Source organism: Falco punctatus (genome assembly GCF_963210335.1).
Source record: "Falco punctatus genome assembly, chromosome: 13".
NCBI classification, from domain to species: domain Eukaryota; kingdom Metazoa; phylum Chordata; class Aves; order Falconiformes; family Falconidae; genus Falco; species Falco punctatus.
The window spans coordinates 302,269-329,896 of NC_137593.1; the positions used below are offsets into that span (position 1 = coordinate 302,269).

Here is a 27,628-nt window from a genome sequence, read left to right on the forward strand (position 1 = left end):
CAGATGATGTAATTGGAAAAAAATTATATTTTCTTTTTGACTTTCTTATTCTTTACAGGCATAAAGATTATGATGAATCAAAATAAATAGCCAGGGACGTAGCTGAAATCTTGCTATGATATAGGACTGAGTTGATAAGAATTTGTTTACCTATTGTATGAAAACATGCAGTTTTCTTTCCTTGCACTTGTCGGCCAACCCTTTTGTTAAAACAAAGAGAAATGAAGCTCCTGTTTCTGTTCCTGTTTTCTAGGGATTCCTAATAAATTCAAAACCAGAGAATGCATGTGAGCCTATAGCCCCACCTCCACTGAAAGACAACTCATCCAGTGCTTTTATTGTGTTAATTCGAAGGCTTGAGTGCAACTTCGATATCAAGGTAAGATTTATTTTTTATTATTATTTCTCCCTCTCTGTTTCAAGGCCTTAAAGAATTTACTGGTGCTTCAGAAAAGTATCTGTTGCTAACAGCAGGATAGCTGCTGCTGGGAAGTGAAGGGAGAATTTTACTGTCTACAGGCAGATAAAGCAGTATTGTAGTGTGATTTGATTTAAAATTACCTTACATGACAAATAAGGATGACAGATGTGTAGTTTTGTAATAGAAAGCATTCAGTAGCAATATCAACTTGTCTTACCAGTTAAGACTCTTCGCTGCCAAGAATCAGAGGAGATTAGGGAGTGGGAATAACAAAGCACCCAAAATCTTCAAGCCAGTTTCCTGATTTGTTTTTCTTTTTAATATCTGGATCATTTTCTTGTGGCTCACACTGAGACCCTGTGAACAACAGTAGTGTCGCAGCTGGTTGACGGGGAGAGGAGACAGTGCACTGCCAGGTAGAAACAGGAACAAGTAGCAGGATGGAACTGTGTTTAAATGGGTACAATAGCTAGATATTATATTATGAAGTTTTTATATTATAAAAGATTTGACCAGCAGCCACGGTGGAGTATTCCTTGTGTTGTTTCTAAAATACAAATGGGAATTATTTGTGTTTGGTTAGGGTTTATGCTTTTCTTGAAAATTACCCTAATACATGGGACAGCCAAGGATGTCTTAAGGAAGACGGGGCTTTTCCGTTTGTTGTTGACTTTCATGAACTGAAAGGAGATCCAACAGTTTTTGCTGCTGTGTGGTATGTTCAGTTACATGGTATTGCGGTTAAACGTGTAAATTCTACCCAGACACTAGATTCCAGCTGCAGATGGAGACTCTGATAATGTAATCTGTCTTTGAATCAAACTCGGGAGTTCCAATATTTTGTACTGTGAAACCTGTCACCGTGTGTGTATATAGCTTAGTGGGAAAAGGAAGGGAAAGTGACTATTTGTCTTTTTCACGTCTCCATTGCCTGTATAATTTTCATGTCCCCTACATTGATGGGACAGTATTACTGCTGAAGACACTGTTAAAAGAACAGGCCAGAATTTTTCTAGTGGAATGCATTTTAAATCAAAAATACAGCACATGCTTGTTTGCTGAAAACAACTTGTTTTATTGAAGAAGTTGGCATTATGACCAGGCCTTCAGCTTTTTTACTTTGGTGCTAAACCAGAAGAATCACATCTCTGTTGTTGCCACAGGAATTCTGAGAAGCTTTGGAAAGCTGCTTAGCTATAAGGCAAGAGTCAAATGAGGGGAAGACATGCAGAATTGCTTTTCCACATAGCTGTCAACTTGGTAAATGTGAACACTTAAACTTTACACATCTTGAGTTGCCACACACTGACAGCAACTCAGAGAGTTTTCCTTGTGGAAAATTGAAGATTTATACATTACCGTTGAGTGTATTGGTCAGTTCTTTAAGGACTAAATCACGCTAGCTCTGTAAGAATTTTTTGTTCTATTTTATATTTCAAGTAGTATCCGTGGAACAGTAGATTCCCACAGATTTCTTTTATTAGACAAAGAGCGAGGCAGAAAGTGGATCAGAAGTTCCTAGGCAGGCATGGGTATCTATGTACTTGCTGGCCAGTGAATTTATATTATGTTGTTAATACTATTGCAATATTGCATTATATAATTTCATACATACTACAGCATTTTGTCTTGAAGTTTCTGCCAGGAAGTGGCATGTGCACTGAGATGTGAGCTGTATTGCATATCAGCTACTTCACAGACAGGATGCACAGTTTTTAACAGAAACTGTTTCCTCTTCCCTTACACCTCTCTATCACCATCTAGTGATTTCTTACAGGAAGAACTATGTCACAGTAGGAGAAGGGTAAAGGCTGGAAGCAAGTGGAAGCAGTTCAGAGCCTTTTGGAATGTGTCTCTTCACTTACTACAACTGATTTTTACTGCTGTTTCTGTTGATGACTGGTGCGGGAAGGGACTGGTCAGGAGTGGGCAGTGCTTTGCTTTCCACCCCTGCACAATTACAAAACTTCTTTCTCAAGCCTGCATTTAGGGTCTGGTCATCAGTGAGTCTGAAATGTGTTACTGGAATCATGTAGGAAGCATCACATATTTTCTGACTATATAAAAGGTTTGGCAAAATAAGCATAATGTAAAATTGTGCTACATGTGGAAAAACTTACTAGAACGATCTGAGATTATATGTGATTTGAGTAAACAATACCTTACTTTATTAATATATTAAATTGCCTCTTTAATATATTAATTTATTAAACTGCCTCTTTAAGCACAAAAGCTAGCAAATGCATCATTAAACGTGGTATCTTTCTATATATGCACTATGGATGTTTTATCTCGTGATGTAATATTGGCCAAACTCCCAACCATGCATTTATGTTTATATCTATAACTGATTATTTTTTTTAATACTGGGGTTTCTCAAGGTGTCTGCATTTTCCAATAACATTGTTCTGCTGTTTGTAATACAGTTTTTAGGAATATGGGTGGACGATCTAGATTGATGGCACTCTGAGGCATGTAACCATTGAGTGAAGAGCTGATTGTCATTTTCTTGTAGTGGAAGGTTACTATGCAGTAGGAAATTAATTCCTGAAGCTGTACCATCCTGCTTAGATGCGCATCAAAACTGAAGCACTAACCCATTTTTACATGCAATTAGTGGTTTTGTCTTTGGGGCCCTTGGTAGGAGGGGAGAAGTTAAAACTTGACAAAATAACTGAACAGACAATTGCTGATGCTTTTTGCAGCTCCCTCCTGGTAGCTGGTGCAGGAGGTGCCTGGCTGTGATTGTTTTAATAGCACTTCTTGATCCAGTAACCCTCTGTCAGCTGAACATCTTATAGGCATGCTTACATACAGTTTTACACAAAGACCATCACTTTATAATCCAATAATTAAACCAAGGACCTATGTTACAAGTAGGTAGCAAAAGTGTGTAGGGAACTAAAACATGTCCTTAAGTAATACTAATTATTTACTACCTGTCCTGAAGGACATATTTCAGTGTATAACGGACAGTTAATAAATGTCTATCAGAACATGATAAAGAAATGAGCAAACAAAAAATTTGTACTACATAGAAACCGTCACTAATCACCATAGCACATTCGTGTGCATATGAAGATTAAGAACATGTGATAACCAGGCAGCTTTAAGGGTCTGGTCAATGAACTTTTGTATTCCTTTCTTCAGTTTCAATGCTTGGTGATCTGTGATGTGTGTCATTGACTCCATTACTGCCATTCTGTGTCACAAGCTCAGATACATAGATGCTTTTAAATCCTTTCCTTGTCTTCAGACTTTTTATTTAAAATTCTCATGCCCTTTTTTTTTTTGCCTATTTTTGCTGTTGTGCAGCACGCAAAAAGGCTGTGTATTTCAAGTTTGACCTGGAGAACCTTTTTTTAGAATAATCAGTGGATGTTCTCCATCTCTACAGCTCATGTTCCTCATTATTGTGTGTCTCTTGAGAAGAGACGTATATTTTCCCCTCTCTTAACTATGAGGGTGGAGGTGTTGATAAAGAGCAGCAGAATTTTCCCCTGGGTTTTTCAGATCTGGTGATGACAGTCTGCTGTAAAAGAGGTGGTGGTGATGTCTTGGCGAATTAGTGCAGGAGCGGACCAGGTTCTGTAAGGTTGGTCTGTATGTATGTATGTGGTGCTGGATTTGGTATTTGTTGACTGATTAATAAAGCTGTTGTGTTGTTGCAACATCAGAACGCTGTAGCGGTTCTCCAGTTTCAAAGGTATTTAAAGCTGTGATCTTTTGTTCAGTTGTACTTAATGATTGATTGTTTGCCTGTTACATAAGTACGTACTTGCATTACAGTGGCCTGGAATAAATACATGCATCTAAGTGGAAATTAAAGCTATTGCTGTGTCCCATACTGTCTCAGTTCAGAGCAAGTCTATCCAGCTATAGCAAAGTTTTTATTGCATAGTTTTAAACAGGAGGTAAATACAGGATGAAACAGAAATGTTCATCAAGGTTATCTAGTGCTTTTTGCATCTTGTGGAGTTTTTATACTGTCATGAATGCATTATAGAAGTAATATCTAAAATGAATAGTTGTAACTTAGTTATGTTTTCATTAGTGAATCACTGCAGCAGATGCCATTTACATGGACCTTAGTCTTGGCTTGTATTGTCAAAAAGGCAATATATATCAAACGTAACTGTACACAATGCATTTATAGTTTTGTACCCATATGTATAATTTTGTACTTCCATGAGAAAGCTTCTGAATACTTGGGCTGTCAAGTAAGATATTTACCGATCTCTAAAGGTACAGAATAGATAACTGCTCATGTAACTTCATGATGTATCAAGTGGTAATTTCTAGTTTACCAAAGTAAGTTAGTGCCTTTAATTATGATTATATATTATTCTTACCTACCCATAGAAAGTTTTAAATCCTGTTTTTAATATCTGTAAAAACTGTTGGCAGATAATATTAAGCAATTTTCCTGGAAAAAGTGTTGCATGAGTGTAAGAATAATTATGAGATTTCATTTTGAGAGGTGACACTTGTTTTGTAAGTGAAAATGATGCTGTGCTAATATTTATAATTTCCTGAAAGTGTACCTTGTCTTAGAGAGGTTCGACAGCTTACTGTATTTTGAAGCAGTAGTCTTTCTAATAAGTATTTTGTATGGCTTACAGGTTTTAAATGCACAGAGAGCTGGATACAAGGCAGCGATAGTTCACAATGTTGATTCTGATGACCTCATAAGCATGGGATCCAACGACAGTAAGTACAGGTATCACTTCTTCTCTCCTGTTTGAAAATCATTTCACCCACTAGAGTTTACAGTGTTAAAATCAGTATAAAGTATTATGGTGAACTCTCACTTTAAAAAAACAGAATACCAACAGAACAAAAAATACAACCAAAATCCCCAGCCCCCAAAGAACACTGCCACACCCCCTCCAGAAAAAAAACAGAAATCCTTCTGCTTTTAACATTTTTAAATGGAACACGTGTGTATAAAACCATGTATACTTGTGTATTGTTTGTGGTATTAAATTTGTAAATTCTCTGAGTGTTTCTTTTGTTTTTCCTTTAACTTCTGGTTGAACTGTTTTGGGTTAAATGGTTACATTTATGAAATAGATTTAAAAGGCTGATGTGTTGTCACTTAAAAGCAGAAAAGTAAAGCGCTACCCTTTTGGAAGGAAATCAAACTTTAAAATATGACTTTTTAGTGTTTGTTAGTCCATTTTGTTGTTGTACTATTGTGTACATTTTTCTGTTCCTTTGGACAAATGGATTCTAATTTCATATGAATACATACTACATGTACATATCTTCAGTTTTTCAGTTGGAAAAAGAATGTTGAGACACCAGTGTGCCATTTACTGATTACTCTGATGCTAGCTGTTCCAATTTTAACCCTTCATGGAGTGAATGTGTTCAGAACATCTTATAATCTAGTAAAAATACTAGGTTTCTATTGTGGTATGTAGTTTTTGTCTGTAGAGCTGTTAAAACTTTTCTTGTGGCATTTCTTTATTTTGTCTAGTTTTTGAGCTTAATACGGAACAAGAGCATAAATGAGAACAAAAAAAAGTCTTTCCAAGTGGAAACACTATTGGATAAACTAGGAAATGAACTTTCAGCGAACTAAATGGCAGTAGAGTAGCCCAGAAGGCTACGTGAAAGTTGTTTTAATGAATTTTCAACCTGTGTGAATCTTATTTTCAGGTTTTGCTGAGAAATCGGTGTAGAACTGATTCACAACAAATGCAGGCTTGGGTTGTGTGAGGTGATGCTAAGCTATGTACGCTTTTGCCTTGGGGAACCTAAATGCTTTGATACTGACTAACGAGATGCTTTGACCCTTAAATTGAAGCATAAGTCAGATGTACAAATCTATATAAAGTAAAGCTGAGGAGAAGGTTTTCTAGAATATGGGATTTAATTTTCAGTTGTGTTGCATCTTCTAGGTTTATTATTGCCTTCACTGGCAAGCAGAGAAGGGGAGACAGTTACATCCATTTTCTTGAGACTGATATAAAGATGTGGGATTTCTTCATTCTTCTTTCTTCTTTTTGACCTTTTCCAGCCACAGCTGTTTGCAGTGTGGTCATTTATGTTTAGGGTGAAATGGAGGGAAGAAAGATTAATTAAAATTTACAGTACGAGATCACAAAATCATACAAGTTGCCAGAAATTCTGGAAATCACTGGAGCTGTGTGACTTTATTAAGTCTGAGTAAGAACAATTTTCTGGTTAAAGCTATTACTCTGATGATGCCTTTTTTTTTTTTTTTTGTCAAAATATTTTGGGTTTATGCTCCCTTAAATATTCCATTAAGAATTTTCATTTCTGTAAATGCAATAAAGTCTAGATGCGTTGTAGGAAAAACAATACCACTTCTTACAGGACAGAAAGATGTAACATGCATGTGCTTCAGTCTCTGTCACTATTAAAATGTGTCTTCATGTTGTGTAGTCTCATAATTTTGAAGTCTTATGAGTGCCCATAGAGTGTCTGTGTAATAATAGTTCTGTTTTATACAGTTGAGGTTTTAAAGAAGATTGACATTCCTTCTGTCTTTATTGGTGAGACATCAGCTAATTCTCTTAAAGAAGAATTTACTTATGAAAAGGGGTAAGTTAACCTTGCATACAACTGTTACTCCTTGTATTAAGTCATTGCCTCTCGTTAATATTTATGGATTTAAAATAGGGTGTTTTGATGGCAGAGGCTATAGGTATTCCAGGTGAAACCTTGTACCTGAGAGCGATAAGCAGAAAACATTTTAAAAATTAATATAAATTGCTTGCCTGCAAGAGGGTTACCAGATATTTATCAAACACTACTTTTTTCATTTTCATATAGCATTAAACATAGCTAATGGTATACGAATCACAGAAATGTTCATGAAAGTATGCATGTTTCAGATCTAAGAGTGTGTTCTTTTTACAATGTATGTCAGTTCCCATTGAATGCAGGTGCTAGTCTTTAAAAAACAGAATTTTAAACACCATTCTTTATTAATAGTTCTAAGACAAGCCTGAGGTAACTTTCTATGCTAAGTGAATCTGCATGATGCATTTACAATAACTCTAATGGTATGCATGGTCAGGTTTGCCCTGCTTCTGTTCTGCTTTTAAGTTAAAAACTTGAAAAGCACTGTGGGAACAAGATGGTTAAAATATATACCTCCAATAGGATGGAAAAGGAAGCGAGTTTCATATTATTAGTCTTATGATCTTGCTTCAGGTATCTCTGATGTCCTTTCACTAAATTAATCAGCTAGTTTGAGTAGACACCCTGCTGATGAAACTGCTTGATAAGTAAAGTGTGGAGCCACACGAATAGTAGTTACAGAACTACTAACACTTATACATTGTACCTTTTTGGGTGTTTCTGACTGCTTGTGCCAGCTTACTAAATTGACTTTACATTATGTGGATATTGGCTGAATTTCTATGTTGCTGTGCACAGGTAGGTGTTCTTTTAGTGTGTCTAGCGATAACCTTTTATTTTAATGGTTTTTTTAATGTATTTATTTAATTCATCGTTCATTAAATTCTAACTTACTGAGAAACTGTTACCTTTTTTTCTCCCCACAGTGGCCATGTTGTGTTAATCCCAGAGTTCAGTCTTCCTTTGGAGTACTACTTAATTCCATTCCTAATAATAGTAGGGATCTGTCTTATTCTGATCGTCATATTTATGGTAAGTTCCTTCTTTTAATAACATTCTTTCTTTCAAACAAATCATCACAGAACTGTCACTTAAGTGAAGGGGTATAGTAAAGGAACAGAGAAAGCTTTGTGTACTGTGCATACCTGTACCATGCTTACCTGTAATCCTTTATTGTCTCACTACAATAAACAGGTGCAGAATTTTGGCAAAGTGATACAGGATCCTGCCCTTAGAATGTTCTACCTGGCACATAACTACTTACAAAGAATTGTCCTCACTTCTGCTCTTCAACTGCACAAGTGCTTTCTTTTTCACCCTGTAAAGAATGACCTGTCCTCGTGCTCTCATACACTGAGTTTGTCCCACCTGACCAAACTTGTGCTGCTTAATAAACGTTAGTCCCACTGTTCCACAGTGCAGGTCTTGCTGGTTTTTACTGCAGATACACTAATCAGTCAGCAAGCTCAAAACCTGTTACAGCATATACATCACCTATAGAGGTTCTTGGTTGGGCATATGTCTCCTGTAAAAGGTAAAATAGCCTAGCTATACATTATTTCAGAATACTTAGCATCCCACTTCTTGGAATCTCTGCTGGTCTCTGACCAGTTTATTTTACCTTTTGATAACAGTTGATGCATTACTTGATTTTTATATAATATTTTCACAAAATACTTCTTCCTGTGTTAGTGTTTTTTGCACTGCAAGTCATGCATTTAATTGACAATCCTGAGCATGTTTGTCCCAAACAAAATTGCAGCAGCTCTGTGAAAACAAAGCAGAAATGATCAGCTAGTGAGAAGGTAAAATTCACCAATGCTTTGTCTTGTTTGATCTCCTGGTAATAACCTTGCTCATAAAGGATCTTGTCTCCGTTAATTAGGTGAATGTATAGCCTTACCATTGTATGCTGAAAGTCAGCAGCTTGAGGTGAGGAGAGATGGTATTTCTGAAGGAGTCTGGTCACCAGGGATATTCTGTAAACATCTGTTCTGAGACCATCAATATTCCAACTTGAGCTTCAATAATAATCTGCTTGTAGTGCACCTAAGTTGAAAAATCAAACAAAATATTGGTTATCTTAAGAAATGGAATTAAGAAGGCTATGAAAGGGACTGTGGCATCATTTGGAAATCATAAGTACTGGCTTTGTACCGTATCAAAATACGGTGTGAAACCCTGATCCATCATTTTTCAGAAAGATAGTAATTGGGGAATGGAGAGAAAGGTAATAAGAATAGTTAGGGGCTCTGTAATTTAAAGAGCGATTTAGAAGGTTACCATTGAAGAGAAAACTAATGAAGGAGGGGGAACATATGAAAACTGTAATCATGAGGAGCGTGAGCTTGACTGATCATGACCACTGCCGTGGAAATTCAAAAATAAAATAGACTAGTTTTACTCTTAGGATATTTCTTCTTCTTTTGCTTCAAGAGTTTCTCACCAGTTCAGCTGCTTTTGTTTTTAGATGGCAAGTTAGTTGCAAAAATTCCTTATGGACTTCAGTGCTGTCATCTTCAGGTCAAGAACTGAACTGTATTACAGACTAATTTCACCAATTGCTTTAGCAGGGAACTAGTTACATAATGCACAAGGCTAATCCCACTGAAAGGCCACCTCTCCTTAGAACTTCAGATGTTTCCCTCACTATGAAAACAGCTGTTTTCTGCATCAAAGGTGGCATGACAAATGTTAGAGGAATGAGGTAAACAAATTTGTACAGTGTTTGTTGTTAGGACATAAGTGAGTTCTCTTAGCAGAAGCTATCACAGAATGGTTTGGGTTGGAAGGGACCTTTAAAAATCATCTTGTCATGTCTGTGTTGTGACCCTCCTCCCCTGCAGCTATCGGCAGGGGCATCTTTTCAGTAGATCAGGTTGCTGAAAGCCCCATCCCACCTGACCTTGAACACTTCCAGTGATGGGGCATCCACAGCTCTGGGCAACCTGTTCCAATGTTTCACCATCCACATAATAAAGACTTTCTTGATTATATCCAGTCTAAATATACTGTCTTTCATAGATACTGATTCTTGAAAACTTGACCTTTTAAGAACAGCGTATTTTTGTATCAGCATGCTGATGCTCCAGATAAAAAATATTTTTTGCTTGATGTGTGAGTTTGAGCTTTCAGGATTCCAAATTAAATACACAGGGAAGAACCATATACACAGTCCAAAAGGAATAAACAGTTAGTAGGTAGGATTAGCTATGAGAAGGGGAAATAAACACTTGGTGAGGAAAATTTCAGGGGTTTAAACTCATCTCCAGTGCTGTGTCTTTCCTTGCTTATGCACTGTGAGGAAATGTAGAAAGGGGCACGTCTGTAAACTATGATTAAGAGTTTATTTTTCCAAATTAGTCCCAGTTATAAAAGCAAAGGCTTTGAGAGGCCTGAATTTCTCTTCTGTTAGTGGTAATAGGTAGTCAGTGCTAAAATTAGTTGTTCTTTTCATGTCTTAGGATCTTGTAGAGGAAAACCAGACAGGAACCAGGAGAAAATTATATTGTATGTCTGCAAGTCAGGATTATCTATAGTGTGTATTTGGGACAGATGTCTGGACGGTTTTGGAGGGAGGTTTTATAATGTTGAAAATTACAAAATACATCTACGCATCTCGTGTTAAACTGAAAGGAAAAGGGAAGAAGTATTTCAAAAGTGTTTTCCAGAGTGTAGTACAGGTTCGAAGGGGGAGCAGGATAAATCCAGGCTCACTGGTGGTAAGCTATGGGGTGGCATGATAATGTTTGATGGATGGTGTGCTTGCGAGGGCTTTTTCTCTGCTCCATGATGTACCAAGTAGACTGGGACACATCTGAATATGTGTACCTTGGCACACACAATATGAGGAACAAAGAAGAGGAACTAAAGCTCCCACAGCTACAAAATCATTGGCGTGAGACTGAGTGGGAAGAGTGCTGCAATGGACAGTTAGAGGCTGTTTTGGAGAGATGGGCAGGGCAGGTGAGGCAGAGGGGTAGCACTGTGTGTAAGGGAGGGGTTGGACTGTACAGCACTTGCATCAGGGGATGGATGAAATGGCAGAGAGCCTTTGAGTAAGGATTAGGGGAAAAATTGATACAGTAGATGTAGGAAAGCACTTGGGGAAGTGGTAACTCCCAGCTGACTTTGAACTTGTATGTGGTTTACTGCTGCAACTGAATGCATGTAAGTCTGTGGGCCTGATGGGCATCATGCCCATTTGCTGAGAGAGTTGGCTGATGGTAATGAGATACCTCTCTGTTATTTGTCAACAATTTTGGGAATTTGGAGAGGTCCCTGTTGACTCGAACCTAGCAAATATTATTTGCTCTGTATTCAAGAAGGTGAAAAAGGATGACTCCATAATCATAGGCCTGTCAGTCTCACTTCATTGCCTGGTAAAATTATGGAGAAAATTATTCTGGGAGTTTTTTAAAAACACTCGAAAGACAGTGTGGTCATTGGTCAAAGTTAATGTGGGTTTGTGGAGGGAAAGTTCAGTCCTTACCAACTTAATATACTTTTATAACAAGATTACCCATGTAGTGGACAAAGGGAAAGCAGTAGATGTGTGGAGCTGTGGTTTTTGGCATTTGGTTGTTGGTTTTTTTGTTTTGTTTTTTCTTAGCAAAACTTTTGATACTGTCTTTTACAGTCATCTTCTGGACAAAACATCCACCATACGCTAGACATGCACATGTCGGTAGGTGAACAATTGACTGAAGGGATAGGCTCCAAAGGGTTGTAGTAAAAGGGGTAACATCTGGCTGGCAGCAGGTCATTAGTGGTGTTCATCAAGGTTCAACTTCACAGCCAGGTGTTTTCAATGTTACTATCAATGACCTGAACACACTAGTTGAGTGCATGTGAAGCAAGTTTGCCAGCGATATGTAAATGAGGAGACCTTGCCTTGAGTGTAGAGGGGCCTTAACAGAGGGATCTTGGTAGATTAGAGCACTGGACAATTAACAGGTGCAGTGAACTTGATCCCAGGGAGGTTCCAGGTTGGATTTAATCCTCATTCATTTGTGGTTTTGGCCCTGCTTGTTTCAGGATATCTTGTTTTGAACTAAGAAATGAATGTGAGACTCTGATTGTTACTAAGTATCTGAACTGCAGCAGAAAAACTGTAGTTTATGCATACAGCTCATTGTTTACTGAGGTAAAAAGAGTCTGAACAGTTTAGATCCAAATAGGCTTGAAAAGTGAAGCCAGGTGCAATGCAGAAGAAGAAATCTATTTTGCCAAAACCAGTTAGTTTCAAATGGCCTAAAATACTATTTGTCCATAATATACATACATTCATACTTCTAAAAAAATTTCTTGTGAAGTATATCAGTGCCTTCTGGGGACTCCTGAAGTGAGAGATATTAATGCTGTTCATAATATTAATACTCTCAGTGTTTACCTTATCCACAGGGTAGGTATGTGTAGAGCACCTCTGCAGACTTCAAAAGACTTGGTAGTGTGTTACTTTGGTTAAGGCCATTTTTGTTTGTTGTTTGTCATCATATTTGAAAAAGAATGTCGCATCACAGGTGCTGGAATTAGAAATCGAAGTAGCATTTAGGGACTATTAAGAAAACTGAAACAGAATCCGTAGCGTAGTTGAAGACAGCAAGTAACTATGGCTTGAAGTAACTCCTTTACTCCTTCCCAAACTACCTCTAGATACTATGAAAACTGATAAAATTGGAATAATCCTTTAAAAGAGCTGTAATAATAATCTAAAACTGTAAGCAAAACTAGTCAAACTTAATAAATTGTATTTTGCTTTGGAATGGGCCCTGTAGCGAATTGCAGTGATGGCTGTTTTATATAGTATGAACATAATTTTTTTTTCTCTCCTTTCAAAAAAACCTTGTGTATTTTCAGTTTAAAGTGCCATGGTCATGGAGAACATCCTTTAGGCTTTATTCTTGAGTCTGGGCAAGGGAAGCTGGGGTTCCCTTTTAACTAACTTACTGCAAAGACTTGTAAATAAAAACTTTTATTGTTCTTCTACTGTTTCAACTTGCTGCTCATGTTGTCTTATTTATGTCTGTTTCCAGATCACAAAATTTGTGCAAGACAGACACAGAGCAAGAAGGAATCGGCTTAGGAAGGATCAGCTTAAGAAACTTTCTGTACATAAATTTAAGAAAGGCAAGTGGATCATTCTTTGTCTAACTAGTTAGACCCTGTTGTTTTTAACACCAAAAAGACTCTATATTGAGGGGGGTTGTAGTTTCGGAGATAATTTTGAGTACACTTGAAATAGAATTTGGAGTGAAAGCACTCAATTTGAATTGGCCCTGTTATCACTGAAGTAGGTAAGTTCTAACATTTCTTTAATGGAAACAGAGCAGACTGTGGCTGAGAATTAAAATGCTGCTTAATGCGCCACAGAATCTGTACAGAAATTCCACAGAAGGTCCTTGTTGTGCCCACCTTAACAGTAACCACAGCAGTTGGTTGCTGTGATACAGTTTCCATTATTTGGAACTCCCACCTGCAGCACTGCATCCAGCTCTGGAGTCCTCAGTACAAGGAAGACATGGACCTGCTGGAGCAGGTCCAGACGAGGGCCACAAAAATTATCAGAGGGATGGAACATGTCTGCTATGAGGATGGGTTGAGAGAAGAGAAGGTGCTGGGGAGACCTTAGAGCATCCTTACAGTACCTAAAGGGGCTGGCAAGAAAGCTGGAGAGGGATTTTCTGCAAGGGCATGTAGTGACAGGACAAGGGGGAATGGCTTTAAATTGAGAGTAGAGTTAGATTAGATACGAGGAAGAAATTCTTTGTCTGAGGGTGGGAGGCGCTGGCCCAGGCTGCCCAGAGCAGCTGTGGGTGCCCCGTCCCTGGCAGGGCTCAGGGCCAGTCTGGATGGGGCTCTGGGCAACCTGGGCTGGTGGGAGGTGGCCCTGCCTGTGGCAAGGGGTTGGATCAGATGACCTTTGAAGGTCCCTTTCAACCCACACTATTGTGTGATTCCATTATTATTTGTCTGGAAACTGCTAAATACTAGTGGCACAGAAGTTGCCTGACATTGTAGAGACTATAAAACCAAAACTCTTCTGGGTGTAATTTATCTGCTTTTCCAGAGGATTGGTCCTTTCATTCAATCATGATAGTTCTGTGAGGGCAAGAGCAATTCAAATTTAATGCCAAAATACTTGCTATTGCGATTCTTTGTAGCGATGAATTTTATGCAAGGTCTAATAACAAGATGAGAAATAAAGTTGTTACTTTATTCAATGAAGTAGAAAAGCTACCTTAAGCCCTTCTCTGTTGTAGTCTACTCCCCAACAGTAGAAAAGAACCTGATACTTTCCTTCTCCATTTTGCTTTTTAAATGTGTTACCATTTTAACATCTGATAGTTCATTCATACAAGCTATTGCAAGGTATGAGAAGAAAAGGTGGAAGATGTATTTAATTGAAATGATTGATTACTACATAACACATTTCAATAGAGAATGTATTCGCTGAGGCACAGTGACTGCATTAGGGGATATGCCTGGATTCAAGGATAGAACCACTTACTGTTCTTTGACCTTGATAAAGCTAGCCTGCATTATTAATGACATTGCTCTCGCTTCATGCAAAGCAGATGTTCAGTTTGAGTGGGTACCGTATTAGTGCAATGTTAGTCAGCCTCACTGGGGGGGGAGCAGGGGGAGAGGAAAAAAAAGTGGGTTCCTCTGCAGGGTTGACTGAACCTTGCTGTAATGACCAATCTGTGCTATTGCTATGGAGTTAAAATTAACTCTAAAAAGTGTGCTTGAGCCAAGAAAGCTAATACTAATTTTGTTTCCTCTTATTGATTCTTTATGAAATCTAACCAGAATAAAAATACAAAGTAAATTATGTTGCACTTTAAAGAGAAATTTGCAAGGAAAGTGTTGCTTCAAGGAAGTCAGTTAATGTCTTTTTCAGTTAACTATGTGCATCTGTAATTATCTCAGACTTACATCACTAAGTAGCCAGTCTATGAAAATCTTATCACTGTTTTCCTCATTCTCCTTCCTCTTTGCTTTTGCTGAACCTTACACAGTATGAATTGTTTGGAGGGCAGTCAGTCATTGTAAATACAACGTGGCCGTAAATATCCAGCGTATCCACTGTGTTGAGTGGCTTATGAACAACAGAACAAAAAGCTTATTTTTTTTTCAACTAGGATTTCAGTTTCTTTAAGCAAATGATCACTTTGGTTCTACTGCTGTGAAATTAATACCTTGCATTGCTTTTTTAAAGTCCTTTTGCTAAAAGGACAAAATTTGACCCAGTACTTGCAGTTTATAACCTCTGGCAATTACAGTAAAAATATATTGCTTCGTGTTTCTTCGTGAAAGATACAATTTCTCAGGACATTATTGCAAAATCCATTCACTTCCTATCCAAACAATCTTACTTTTGCTTTGGAAGGATAGGTGAAAGTAGCTCCTGTGGGCTATAATCCTGTTTTTTAGGAATGCAGAGTTTTGTCTCCAGCATATTCTTAAAAATCTGTTCATATTGAAGCTAAAGACACTGTAGATGCTGTTCTTTCTTGCATTGCTTTGTGTATCATGAATCACTGCCTAACAAATGGTTTCACTACTGTAAAAGGCATATTAAGGGAAAGCTGGCTTTAATGGATTTCTGGAATTTAATAGGTTGATAGGCAAATGATGTAACGAAGAAGATTGTTCTGTAGAGGTGATTGCACTCTGACATACCTGAAGAGTTGTTAACACAGAAAATACATAAATCATCTCTAAATAGGATTTGAGTCATGTAACTGTAACACATGGGAATCTTTTACTAATTTCAGTAGGCTTTAGATCAGGCACTTAGTATTATTGTAATGAATGGAGAATGCAGTAACAGAAGATTTGGCACTGACTATCTTTGCAAAGTTCTAATCAAGAAGCCTCACCTTCGAATAATTCTACAGAATGCTGCATACCTATAGCAGAATGTGTTTTCTACACTGAAGGAGTTTTGGAGCAGTTGCCTTGTTGTGGTTCCTTACAAAATGGATTGCATTTTGGTCATGTGAATGTTTGGTGAGTGGGAGTTGATACCTTTTGTATGATGTCTTTATAACAAAAGTCAACACAGCAAAAAAGACATATCCATTTAATGTGCCTGTAACTTGATTGTTAGCAAATCTGAATACTCTGAAGAAAGCTTAAGATCTGAATTGGTATGTATTGTAGAATTTATTTTCAGAAATACATACTATTATATCCAAGCTAGCCTAACTACATTAAAATGCAACCTAGGCCAAAACTGGAAAGATTTTTACATCTTTAACTGCAATGAAGTTGCAGTGTAACCTAAAAAAAATACCATAACTTGAGTGAAGATAGTATGCTACAAAAGAGATGTGTCTGCATATTATTAAGAAATTAAAAATGAACTAAGTAATATTTTTGTACATTGCATGTCAAAAGTTAGGATCTTAAATGAGTGGTTAGATGCCTGACAAAGGACCTAGAATTTGGGAGGTGCTACATCCGTAAGACTTCTAAAAAAGAAAAAAAGTTCTTTCGTACTTCAACACCTAATGAAACAGCTTAACTGAAGACAGTCAGCTTTGAAATCCTTTATGTACACGTGGAAAAAAGCCCCAACACGTGACAAATAATAAGCTGTAAGAGTATGCGTCTCGTTTTAAGTAAATACACATTAAGTATCATGTATTGAATCTTTGTATACATATCTCTATGTGCAGATTGATACATCTATTTCCCACTTATTGCTCATTTATATGTATCTGAATGCCACTTAAGAATCTGCCTCAGAGTGTCGTTCTGCAGTTTACTGTGTGTTCCTAAATCTAGTCTTTTCCCTCCACATGAGATTGTGATGGATGTAGTTACCATTCATTACTGACCCATCTGCTTGACTGCACAGTACAGTAGCAGTTTAATAGAGATAATAAGTCACAAGGTCTACTGATGTCTTGGCAGTTTCATTTTTCCATTTTTCATTGTTCACAAGTACACATGCATGTGGGTGTATAATTCTGTTTCTGAAAATATTTTTTTATTCATATGTGCCAAGTAGAAGATAATTTTGCTTTCTGTAGGCTCTTCATGCACAGTTTATTTAGGCAAGCTAGTTTATTTTGCAGCAGTTTCCATACGTCCTGTTTTTGCTGATTTTTGGTAGTTCTGAGCCAGCTTCTGAAATACAGTAACAGGTATTTGAGAAAGATGTCTGCAAAGCGTCCCTTTCAAAAACTAAATGTTCTGTTCTTTGAGGGGCATGTGATCACAGAGGTGAAACTAACTTGGAGACTAGTCCAGGAGGCTGCAGGATTCATGGAGAAACCATACAGGCAGCTGTGCTTAGGCAGGCTGGTGTTTCTGGTCCTGGCTGCTGTGGGGGCTTGCCTCCCTTCCACAAACCATGCTGAGAGCAAGAAGCTGGGTAATAGTGTTAATCAAGCTGTGTAATGACCTGTTGGAGTAGTGTTGCGGTTGGACTGCAGTTGATGGATCCAGTGGGTGCAGGTGAGGCAGCTGGGCTGAGGGCTTGTTGCATATCACTGTGCAATGAAAGATGGGGCTGTGAAGTTGGGTGAGGTAGGCTGGGATACATGGCCTTGACAAGAGTCAGAGAAATACCTTTGCTGCAGTTGGTCGGTATGGTGTCAGTTAGGTCTGTGGCCTCCATGTTTGAGAACTTCAGCATTGGCCTTATTGAGACAACTTTTATCTGTATTTACCTGGCCTAGAAATGGATGTGATGCTTTACTGCTGCATCACTTTTTTTCTGAATGTGTTGCTGTTCATTTGCCAGGGGATGCCTTGGTGAGATAAGCCTACTCAAGAACTGTGTGCTATCATTTTTCGGGATTTTCTTATACGTGTTGAATGACTAGTGGAGAAAAAGACAGTTGTATTTTTTTTCCCCCCCTCTGGTATATCATGCCCTTGACAGTACTGACTGTCATTCGTTTTTGTGTTGAATGTGGTAATAACGTGCTGATTATAAATGATTCACAAATATGGTTTGACTAATAGAAACAACAGAGAGAAGGAATGTCACAGGAAAAGAGGAAGTAATTTCTAAAAAAAGCTATAGCTGAAATACTTTGCTGTGTTAACATTAAATGAAAACTCGTATGTCAGTGATGTAGGTCTGGCAGCGATGGACTCTTATTTAATCTCTCAGACTTTTCCTACCTGCCCATTAGGTGTTTTTCACTCTCCTGCTTTCCCTTTATCCTGTTGCTGTATAGTAACTATCAGAAAGACTGTTTTTATAAGTGGTTCTCATGTCCACTGCACTTATTTTCTGAAATGCCAGGTTACAGCAGTGTTATTTTCCAGCAGCAGCTATCAGCTTTGCCTTTATGTTAAATACTATATATTAAGAAAAATAATATTAACCACATTTCACAGACTTTCTGTGCCACCACAGAAGCCCTTGGGATTTATCTGTTGGGAAACAGATGAGAATTTGATCTTAATCATGGATTTCTGTTATTTAGAGAATAGATCTATGAACTGGTGGGTCCTGAGTTGCAGCTTCTACTCTGATTTACTGCGTGCCAAGATAAAATAATCTGTTGGCTTTCCTTTCCATCCCTATAAAGTAGGATTGGGAATATTTATTACTTTGCAGTGCTCTTGTGGAAATTGAATACTTAATGTTGCAATGCTCTACCAATTCTATGGGTTGGGGTTTTTTTGTTTAGGTTTGATGAGGATTTTTTTGGCATTAAGTCTTCATTTTATTGCCTTCTTGGTTTAAGAAAGTTTGTAATGAAAGAAATGTAATTCATGCATGTGTACTCTTTTACTGTAATTCACTTTTGCTGACAGTGAAGCACACTGCAGATGTGCTCCTTCACTGATCTCTTGCAGTCTTGTCTACCTTCTTTTTTCCCGTTGTCAAACCACTAGCTTTAGCAAAACTGTAATTTAAACAACTTGCAGTGTCTTTGTTAATTGTACCCATACTGCTGTCTGGTGTATTTGATGTGATCTGTAATAACACATCAGGCAGTAGGTAACACAAGGACTTTACTGCATTAGAGATCAGTTTATTATTACATAGGTATGAGTAGTTTTCAGCATCTATCTTACACTCACAAATAGAGAAATGCTTTTAATAATGTGGAGAACTCAGCTTCTAAGGATGTGTTCTGTGCCTTGGTTTTCTGTCTGCTATATAACTGAGTACTATTTAAAATACCTTGTTGTTGCTATACCTTTGGAAGGGAGGAAGGTTAAAAGTTTTTGTTCTGTTTTCTTCTAAACTGGAAGTGTTAGGTGCAGGCAAAAGACAGATGCAGTAGAAATTCTGTCATGGCCATCATAAAATAGGAGAAATCAATTGTAACCATTATTTTGGTAAAATGAGAGGGCTTATTTTGCTTACTTTTGCTTATTTGGGGAGTTGTTTAGGTTGCACAGGGAATACAAGAGCAAGCTTTATGAATGAGGCAAGAAAAGAATTGTGTGCAAGTAGGCTTCTCTTAACCTTCCAAATACATACCTAGTACCACAGTTGATAGCCCTTCCCATGCTGTATGTTCCTTCTGTTTTCATCTCTAATAGATTCCAAGTTTCAGTTTTGTCTGTAGCACTTCTGAAATACTTAAGTCCTTTAAAAAAAACCCAACAAATTAACAGAACAGCAACAAGTGACAGTCATGATCCTGTGTAAGATTCTATTCTGTATTTTCCACCCTGCAGGAGAGATTCTAGATAAACACCACCAGGTGTTGTACGTATTTTTTAAAAAAATGACAGCACCTTTAGAAAAGCCCAGAATAGAACTGTTGCCATGAATGTGCTTTATGCTGAAAATTTTTAAGTGTACAGAATGCTAGTTGCTGTAGACTTCAGAGAATTGTGTGCACCACAGTATGGGTTTCTACAGTAGAATGATTCTCTGCACTACAAAAATCAATTCTGTGTGATTTTGATTTTTTACGTGATAGTAAATGTTATTTTGATATTGGAATGGTGCAAAAGGCACCTGCTAATAATGCAGCTAAACACATATTCATATAGATTAAATAGCTCTATTGGTTATGAGCTGGCTCAGTTCTTAGCTCACTTTTGTTAACATCTGAAAAAGAAGGCTTGCAAAAATCCTGAATCAAGGCAGTGGAGTGCTTGTCGTCTACTCTGGTAATGTGAAATATAAGCTGTGTCCCTATTTAAAAGCTGAAGCTACAGTTATTTCTATATGAATGCTATTAGGCTACTACTGTAATTCTTCAGTTTGGTTTTTATGATTTATTTTTTTTTAATGAGAAAGTATTGAAACGTGATCGAGGCTAATTGTGCAAGTTAGATTGTTTACAGACTAAATGGGAAAAGCTGTTACACTCCATTTGAGTTTTTTGCGTTTTGGAATTATGCTTAAGATTATTTTTTTTATATCTGCAAAGAAAGTTTATTTTTCTCAGTGAAGTATATTGTTACACAGTTAATGAAAAATCCTGGTCAAGCTGCTTTTTAGAACTTTTAAGTCTTGAATTTTTCATGTTTGTCCTTTATTAGTGATCTTATTCCAAACACAGAAACAGAAAAGTAGTGTGTCTTTGCTCCTTTTCTGTCACTAAACAACTTCATTTTGCTGATTCTCTTTCCCCATGAACCAGTACTTGAAATTTGAGATGACAATAGAGATTCATCTTTTGTGTCTCTACCTCACAGAAGATTCACTGGTGTTTTTAGCGTTCTGCAACTTCCTTGGAAAGTTCAGCTCCTTCACTGCCAGTGCACAGCTCTTAATTTTCCTAATGTCATGTCCTTGGTCTCCGTATGTGTACTTGACAGATACAGAACAGTCATGCTGAGTTGCATATGAAAACTGAGGTCTTTGAAAACTGACTATTTAGATAACCTAATGTAGATAACTTTGCCATCTGTAGAAAAGCATTGGGTTTAGCAGCATGGTATCAAAACATATTTTGAGCTGAGTTTCTAAAAATTCTGTCTTGTCATACAGTTTTGTTACAGTAAAGGGAAAGCTCTGCTACTCTTGGAGCATTTGTGAAGGACATATTTTCTGAATAATGCAATATCTGCCTGCTTTCTTCACTTCCAACCTTCTTGATAATGTAGGTTAAGTTCATGACCCAAATCTGGGCCTCCTGTTTTTTGAGGAGGCTCATTTCAACACATTATTGAAATCTGCCCCATGATTTTGCTTTTCCCCAAAACAACACTTTGACAACTTGTGTTATTATATCAACTGTTTTCAGCGAGCTTGGAGCATGAACTGTGCCTCTGATTTCTCCCCAGTTTATCTCTGTCTCATGTATGTAATCTGGATGGTGCTTTGGGAAGCAACAGGGGAATTGCTATGAAATAAAACCTAAATTTGTGCTAAACAATGTTGTGTCACAGATTGCTCTGTGTGGTATGTGTATGTGGAAAGGTGAACTATATGCAAGGGATTCTTGGGGCTGTTAACGCTAAAACTAGCATGCATCAGTCTTACACATTTAAATCAGATGTCTCTGTTGTCAAACCTCAGAGTGATGTGCAGCAATGAAGTTTTGGTGTGGCAGATAGTAAACTTCTATCAAGTCTTTTTTGGGGCTGGGAGAGGATTAAGGTGACGCTGTGGGGAGTGGGAGTAGAGAATTGAGTTGTGAGGATGACTGATAAAGAAACACTTGTGGGATGGATGGGGCTAACCTTAAGTGGAGTTTGGAAGGAAGTAGAAAAGGTTGAAAGGAGATGGGGAGAGCTGCCCTAAGGGGCACCGCGAATAAGATATGCCATCTCAACCCTTTTACCTTGAGGCAGTGAGATCACTGGGGCCTCCATTTCTCTTACTGGGAGTCTCTGCCTTGCTGTATGCCTTTTCCCATTTGTATTTTGGTATGAGAGAGCAAACCTTCTCTGCACATACTCTTTCTGATGGAATCTACATCTCTGTACCTCCTGTCCTGGTTTTGAGTGGGAGAAAGTTAATTTTCTTCTCAGTAGCTGGTACAGCTGTGCTTAGGATTTGGTGGGAGAATAATGCTGATGGCATGCTGATGGTTTCAGTTGTTGCTAGGTGATGCTTATACTAAGTCAAGGACTTTTCAGCTTCTGAGGTACTACCATTGGGAAGGCTGGAGGGGCAGGGGAAGCTGGGAGGGCACACAGCCCAGAGAGCTGGCTAAAGGGCTGTTCCATGCTGTATGATGTCATGCTCATTATAGAAGCTGGGGAAAGAAGGAAGGGGGACGATGACGATACATTCAGAGTTATGGCACTTGTCTTCCCAAGTCACCATTATGTGTGATGGAACTCTGCTCTCCTGGAGACAGCTGGATGCCACACCACTTCCCTAGCTCCTTTGGTGTACAGTAAACCCCAGGATGTTAGCTAGCCCTGAGGATGGTGAAAATATAAACATTGAGTACTGGGAGTTTAAGCAGCTGTGAAGACGGTACAGGTTAGGAACCGTCAGACTTAGTGGGCTAGGACTGCTATTACAAATACTTAGCCAAAATATGCAGTGTGACACAGCTCTTTGGGGCCACCCCCAGGATATTGCCACCTGTATTTGGGATGTCTATTTCTTGGGCAAGGTGGTCAGTATAATCTTTTTTTTGTGAGGCATGTCGTTGGTGCCTTTCCTCATCACAAAGTATATGACCAGGATGCAGGCACCTGAGCACCACATGTTGAACAGATGACTGATGACTGCCCTTATGATAGCATGTACAAATATGCATTGCATCATTTGACCCTGTTACTATCCAGTTCCTCAACCAAACATGTCAGTCAGGTGATAGGAAGGCTTGCAGTTCAGCCTGCTGGCACATGTGCTTCTAGCCATGTGACAGAGAGGACTTGATGGGAGGAGAGGCAGGCTGGGTTAGTCCTGTTTTTTCTTGGTATACTGTAGTTCAAGCATCTGAAGAATACTTCATGGTCAGGAGAGTGTGCAAGCCCTAGCAAGCAGCTGCTTGTGAAGAGATGGCATGGTACTGGATGGTGTTAAGACAGGAGAGTTCAGTTGTCTAAAAGTGCTAATGGCATACTAGGAGAACTACCATCTGGAAATAGTGAGTAGCCACACTGGGTGTGTTTAAGTCGCAAAAGGTGTGTGAAAGAAGAGTTCACCAACTTTTGCAGATACAGTGGATTTGTGCACATGTCCAGAACTTTTCCCATCTTGACAGAGCTGAGCAGATACTTAATCCAGTTTATGTCAAAGCAAGGGATCCAAACTGTGACAGGGACCCTTTCACTGCTAAGTCCCTCTTGAGGCTTGATTGGGTAAGTATTCACAAGACCTGTAATGAAATACGGCTCCTTACAAAATGAAATTCAGCTATCCGTTTATTTTAAAAGGTGTACTTCGCACTATCTACCTATTGTAGTCTAGTAATTGGCAGTCTTAGGCAGGAGGTGGGGGATCTAGGTTCTATCCTAGTTCATTGTCTTCTAGGATTAAGATATTCATTTCCATCTTCTTCCAGATGCTATTATCTTAGGAACTTGTGTTGCACATCTAAAGCCTTGACCTAGAACTAGGTTTGGGGCAAGGGAGAGGTTTGGCCCTTTACCAGGATTACTTTCTGATGGTCCTGAAAGGCTAGTTCAGAATATCACTGCTCCAATGGTCAAGTTTTCTTTTCACTTCCAACCTAATGATTCCTGGTCAGATGATTGCTCCCCCTGCTTTTTTTCCCCCTTCTTCTCCTTCCCTGCTACAGCTTCTTTCTCTTCTCTGTCCCACGGTATCGCCCTCTGTGTTGTTTATAGAGGAAGCTGAATCCTCTTTCAGCCTTCATATTGTTAGATTACTATTATCAACTTTTTTTCCTTGTATGGTAGTTCCTTTGTTACGTGATATTATTATTTCTTTGGGTTTGTTTGAATTAATCTTTTGAGGATATAAGGTGGTCACTTTAGACTCCTGAACAGTATTTACTGCTTCTGGAAACTCTGCTCTTGATGCTTTTCACTGTTGCATTTTTCTTTTTCTGTCCCGTTAGGAATACTGTAGTGATCAACCAGTAGTACACTCTGCTACTGCTCAATTGTTTGTAACTGATGAAATCTCAGTTAAAAATGCCCAAGGGCATAATCCCTAAATAGATGCACTTGCATGTTACAGTGCTGAATTTCATTCATGTACCATTATTCCAGATTTGCAGATTTTTCTGTGCTATCCCAGTTACCCTCTTGGTGATGCCACCTTAATTGCATCTCATATATGTATAATCGATGCACTCCTTGTTTGTGTATCGGTATTGTTACAAAGTAATTTTGTAAAAAGACAATACCGTTAACTTTCCTCCAGCCTCATGAACTTCTTCCAACATCACCAGTAGCAACTTCTATTTATTCAGCCCTCTCTACCAATCCTTGCTAATCTTACTGACTAGAACAATCATTTCACACATAGAACTTTACTGAATGTTATACCAAAGTCCACATAGGTAAGATGTGCCATATTTCTTACTTCTAGAAATGGGTTGGCAAAGGCATTGTCTACCTTTACTATGAGCATGTTATATTAGATTCTCTTTATTTACATAGCTTATCGTTCATTAAGTGCCCTAATTTATGTTACAGGCCACTCTGGAAAGAGCAGTCTCCTCCCCTTCTGTTGGGCTTGTGTATACTTCACAGAAGAGAATCCTAGATTCAGAGGGGTGAGGAAGGCACCAAACATTCAGGACTTTCTGTCCTTGCCTGGAGAGAGGGATGTCTTTGAATCCATCTGCATTGAGGGAGATGGTTTAAATTTAAGAAACGTACCATGGATTTGTATTTTGTTCTCTCACTGCTTTGTTCTGCTTTCTGCTGTTCTGTCTTTTGCCAATGTGTCTAGGCTGTTCCTTTCACCAATTTCTCCACCCCTTTGCCGACAAAAACACCTGCTGTATAACTACGAAAAGCATTGTATATGTATGAAACAGAGATCTGCAAGAAATGTTATTCAGGGTATTGTGTCACCTTTTGAAGAATTAGGCTAAAGAGCAAGTGCCTTCAACTGTCTTGAGAAACACACATGCTTAATGCATTGTGAATGTACATGTTTGTGGATTAAGTTCTGCTGAATTTCATGACATTTTCTAGCTCCAGCAGTTGTTCGAGATGCTGGTAAGGATGAAGGCTGTTGGACTTCAGTTTCTGAAGCTAAGGAAACAAAGATGGGGTAAGAATAAGGTCAGCCCTGGTAAGGCCACATCTGGAGTGCTGTATCCAATGCTGGGCCTCCCAGTACAGGATAGATGTGGAGCTCCTGGAGAGAGTCCAGTGAGAAGCCATGAAGATGAATGGACTGGAGTATCTCTCCTACAAGGAAAGGCTGAGAGAGCTGGGTCTGTTCAGCCTGGGGAAGAGGAGGCTTGGGGGGATCTCTCCGATGCGTATGAATTGGGTGCAGGGAGGGTGTCCCATGACAGGACAGGAAGGCTATCTAAATACTGAATATAAATATTCAAGGACACACAGATTAGGAGGAGAAAAGTGATACTGAAAATTGTGGTATTTTACAACTTTATTTGCAGTAACATTCTGTGAAAAGGACTGTGTTGGCTTTGGTTGGGGTAGAATTATTTTTTTCCTCATAGTAGCTGGTATGAGGCTGTGTTTTGAATTTGTGCTGAAAACAGTGTTGTGAACAGAGGGATGTTTTAGTTGTTGCTGAGCAGCATTTCCACAGCGTCAAGGGCTGCTTTGCCTCTCACCCCATCAGTGAGCAGGCTGGGGCGGGGGGGGGGACGACAGCTGACTCTGAGTGATGCAAGGGGTATCCTGTACCATATTGCATCATGCTCAGCACGTAAAGCTGGGGGAGGGAGGAAGAGGGGGAAGCTGATCGTTATGGCCTTTGCCTTCCCAAGTCACTGTTGGGCATGCTGGAGCCCTGCCATCCTGGGGATGGCTGAGCACCAGCCTGGCCGTGGGAATGGCGATGGAATTCCTTGCTTTGCTTTGCTTGCGCACGTGCCTTTTCCTTTACCCATTGAACTGTCTTCATCCCAACCCATGAGCTTTCTCACTTTTATGAGACACTCTACTGTCCCACGGGGCAGGGGCAGGCGAGCAGCTGCAGGGACTGCCTGCCAGGGTGAAACAATGACAAGGACATAAGCTGCTGGTCTAACTCCAAACTTTAGAGGGTCAGTGTGGTCCAGGAAATTGGAAAGAACCATTTGGATTGATAAAAGAACCATGTTGTAAAGGCCTTGATAAAAATGAAGTGGGAATAAATTGACTTCTAAAAAGTGTTTATCTTTTGGTCATATAATGTATCGCAACAGAGTACTATCAATAATGTATATCTTATTTGTGAGGTTTGAATTACAAAACAATGTAAACTTTCTCCAGTGACTAGACTCATTCTTGATTATTACTCTGCTTTTTTACCCAGTTGTTTTTGTTGTTCAAAAAATCAGTATCTTATTAATACCTGTATAGTAAAGTGAATCCTATATTTTAAGTTCTTTTATCTTACTGTTAATAAGAATGATATAATATTATAGAGATAGCACTTCACACAGTTCAAAGTATTTTTATTAACCTGAAAGGGAATGTGTATGAGCTATAGTCCTAATAAGGAAAGAAACAGAGCAGTCAACTATACAGTTTCAAAGAACCTGCCCCTTGCATGGAATGGGAAGAGTAATGGTTTCTCCAGCTTGTGAAACTAACCAAGAACAACCTCCATGCATGTGTTTGAAAAGGTCTGTTGCACATCTTTTAAAGTGATTCTCAATTATGTGCTGTAGGAGATGAATATGATGTATGTGCCATCTGTTTGGACGAATATGAGGATGGAGACAAGCTCAGAATCCTTCCATGTTCTCATGGTAAGAGGCTGTATTTTAGGTTTGGTATTTGTATTAAAACAGGTCTTTAAAACACCATGTCTAAACCCCACAATGAATATGATTTATAAAATTTATTTTTGCTAATATGCAGGAGTGTATATACAAATTAAGAGCAAACTTTTCTCTGTCTAGAAGCAAAAAAAGGCTAGCATTCCTACTTCGTACTTTTTTTTGGATGTACACATGAAAGAAAATCTGTGCTTGATGCTGTCCCCTAAATGTCTGTATTTAATAGGGACACATTCCAGAGTTACTTTTTACATTTAAATAAGCTTTCACTTTTTCCAAGATAATTAAACTATAGAACATGATTCAGCTATTGGTGACATAGGGATGAAGGGGTATAATCTATCCTGTAGCCATACAGACCGCTGCCTTGACTGCACTTGTAAGTCAGCATTGTCAGTGTAGAGATTAGTGGAATATTTTTACTGTGACAAGTTTGCACTGTCTGAACAGTCTTTTTCAAATGCAGCCCACTGCAGAAGGTGTATCTAGTAGTCATGTATGTATCTACGCATAAGATAAGACAGCTTCTAACTGCATGCAAGTATAAGAAGCATTTTTAAGGGCCTATATCTAGAAATCTGGAAGAGGCCTGTCCGCAAGAACATCTCTAAACTTATAAAAAAAAAAGTTTAAAAGCTGTGTAAAATCTATCAAGAAAGATAGGATTCATCCTTCCTAGCTTGAGACACTCTCTCTACCTTGCAGTCAGTTAACTATATTACAGCTATTTTGGCTGGGTGCAGTTTTACCCAGCTTTTTCTCATTAAATTCCTGCTCTTGACCAGGCACTGCAGCAGCAAATACC

The 27,628-nt window shown here is 38.5% G+C and overlaps 1 protein-coding gene and 1 long non-coding RNA gene across 4 annotated transcripts in view; one reads left to right on the plus strand and one right to left on the minus strand.

Moving 5' to 3' along the window:
- The window catches only part of RNF13 (ring finger protein 13), a 44,346-nt gene that overhangs the window by 14,356 nt on the left and 2,362 nt on the right, over positions 1–27,628 (plus strand). Inside the window, exons 4-11 of one of the 3 annotated variants that reach the window (XM_080410277.1) lie at positions 254–379; positions 5,044–5,131; positions 6,904–6,994; positions 7,963–8,068; positions 11,676–11,723; positions 13,072–13,165; positions 24,548–24,627; positions 26,713–26,793. In XM_080410277.1, coding sequence (XP_080266403.1) covers positions 254–379; positions 5,044–5,131; positions 6,904–6,994; positions 7,963–8,068; positions 11,676–11,723; positions 13,072–13,165; positions 24,548–24,627; positions 26,713–26,793 — 714 coding nt within the window. The remainder of the gene's footprint in view (positions 1–253; positions 380–5,043; positions 5,132–6,903; positions 6,995–7,962; positions 8,069–11,675; positions 11,724–13,071; positions 13,166–24,547; positions 24,628–26,712; positions 26,794–27,628) is intronic. The other 2 variants (XM_080410275.1, XM_080410276.1) reach the window with 2 other exon arrangements.
- Positions 8,075–24,541, minus strand: LOC308072846. The gene is made up of 3 exons (XR_013931827.1): positions 19,500–24,541; positions 12,429–12,561; positions 8,075–9,085 (listed from the first exon to the last, which is right to left on the minus strand). It is a non-coding gene; the product is annotated as an uncharacterized lncRNA (long non-coding RNA).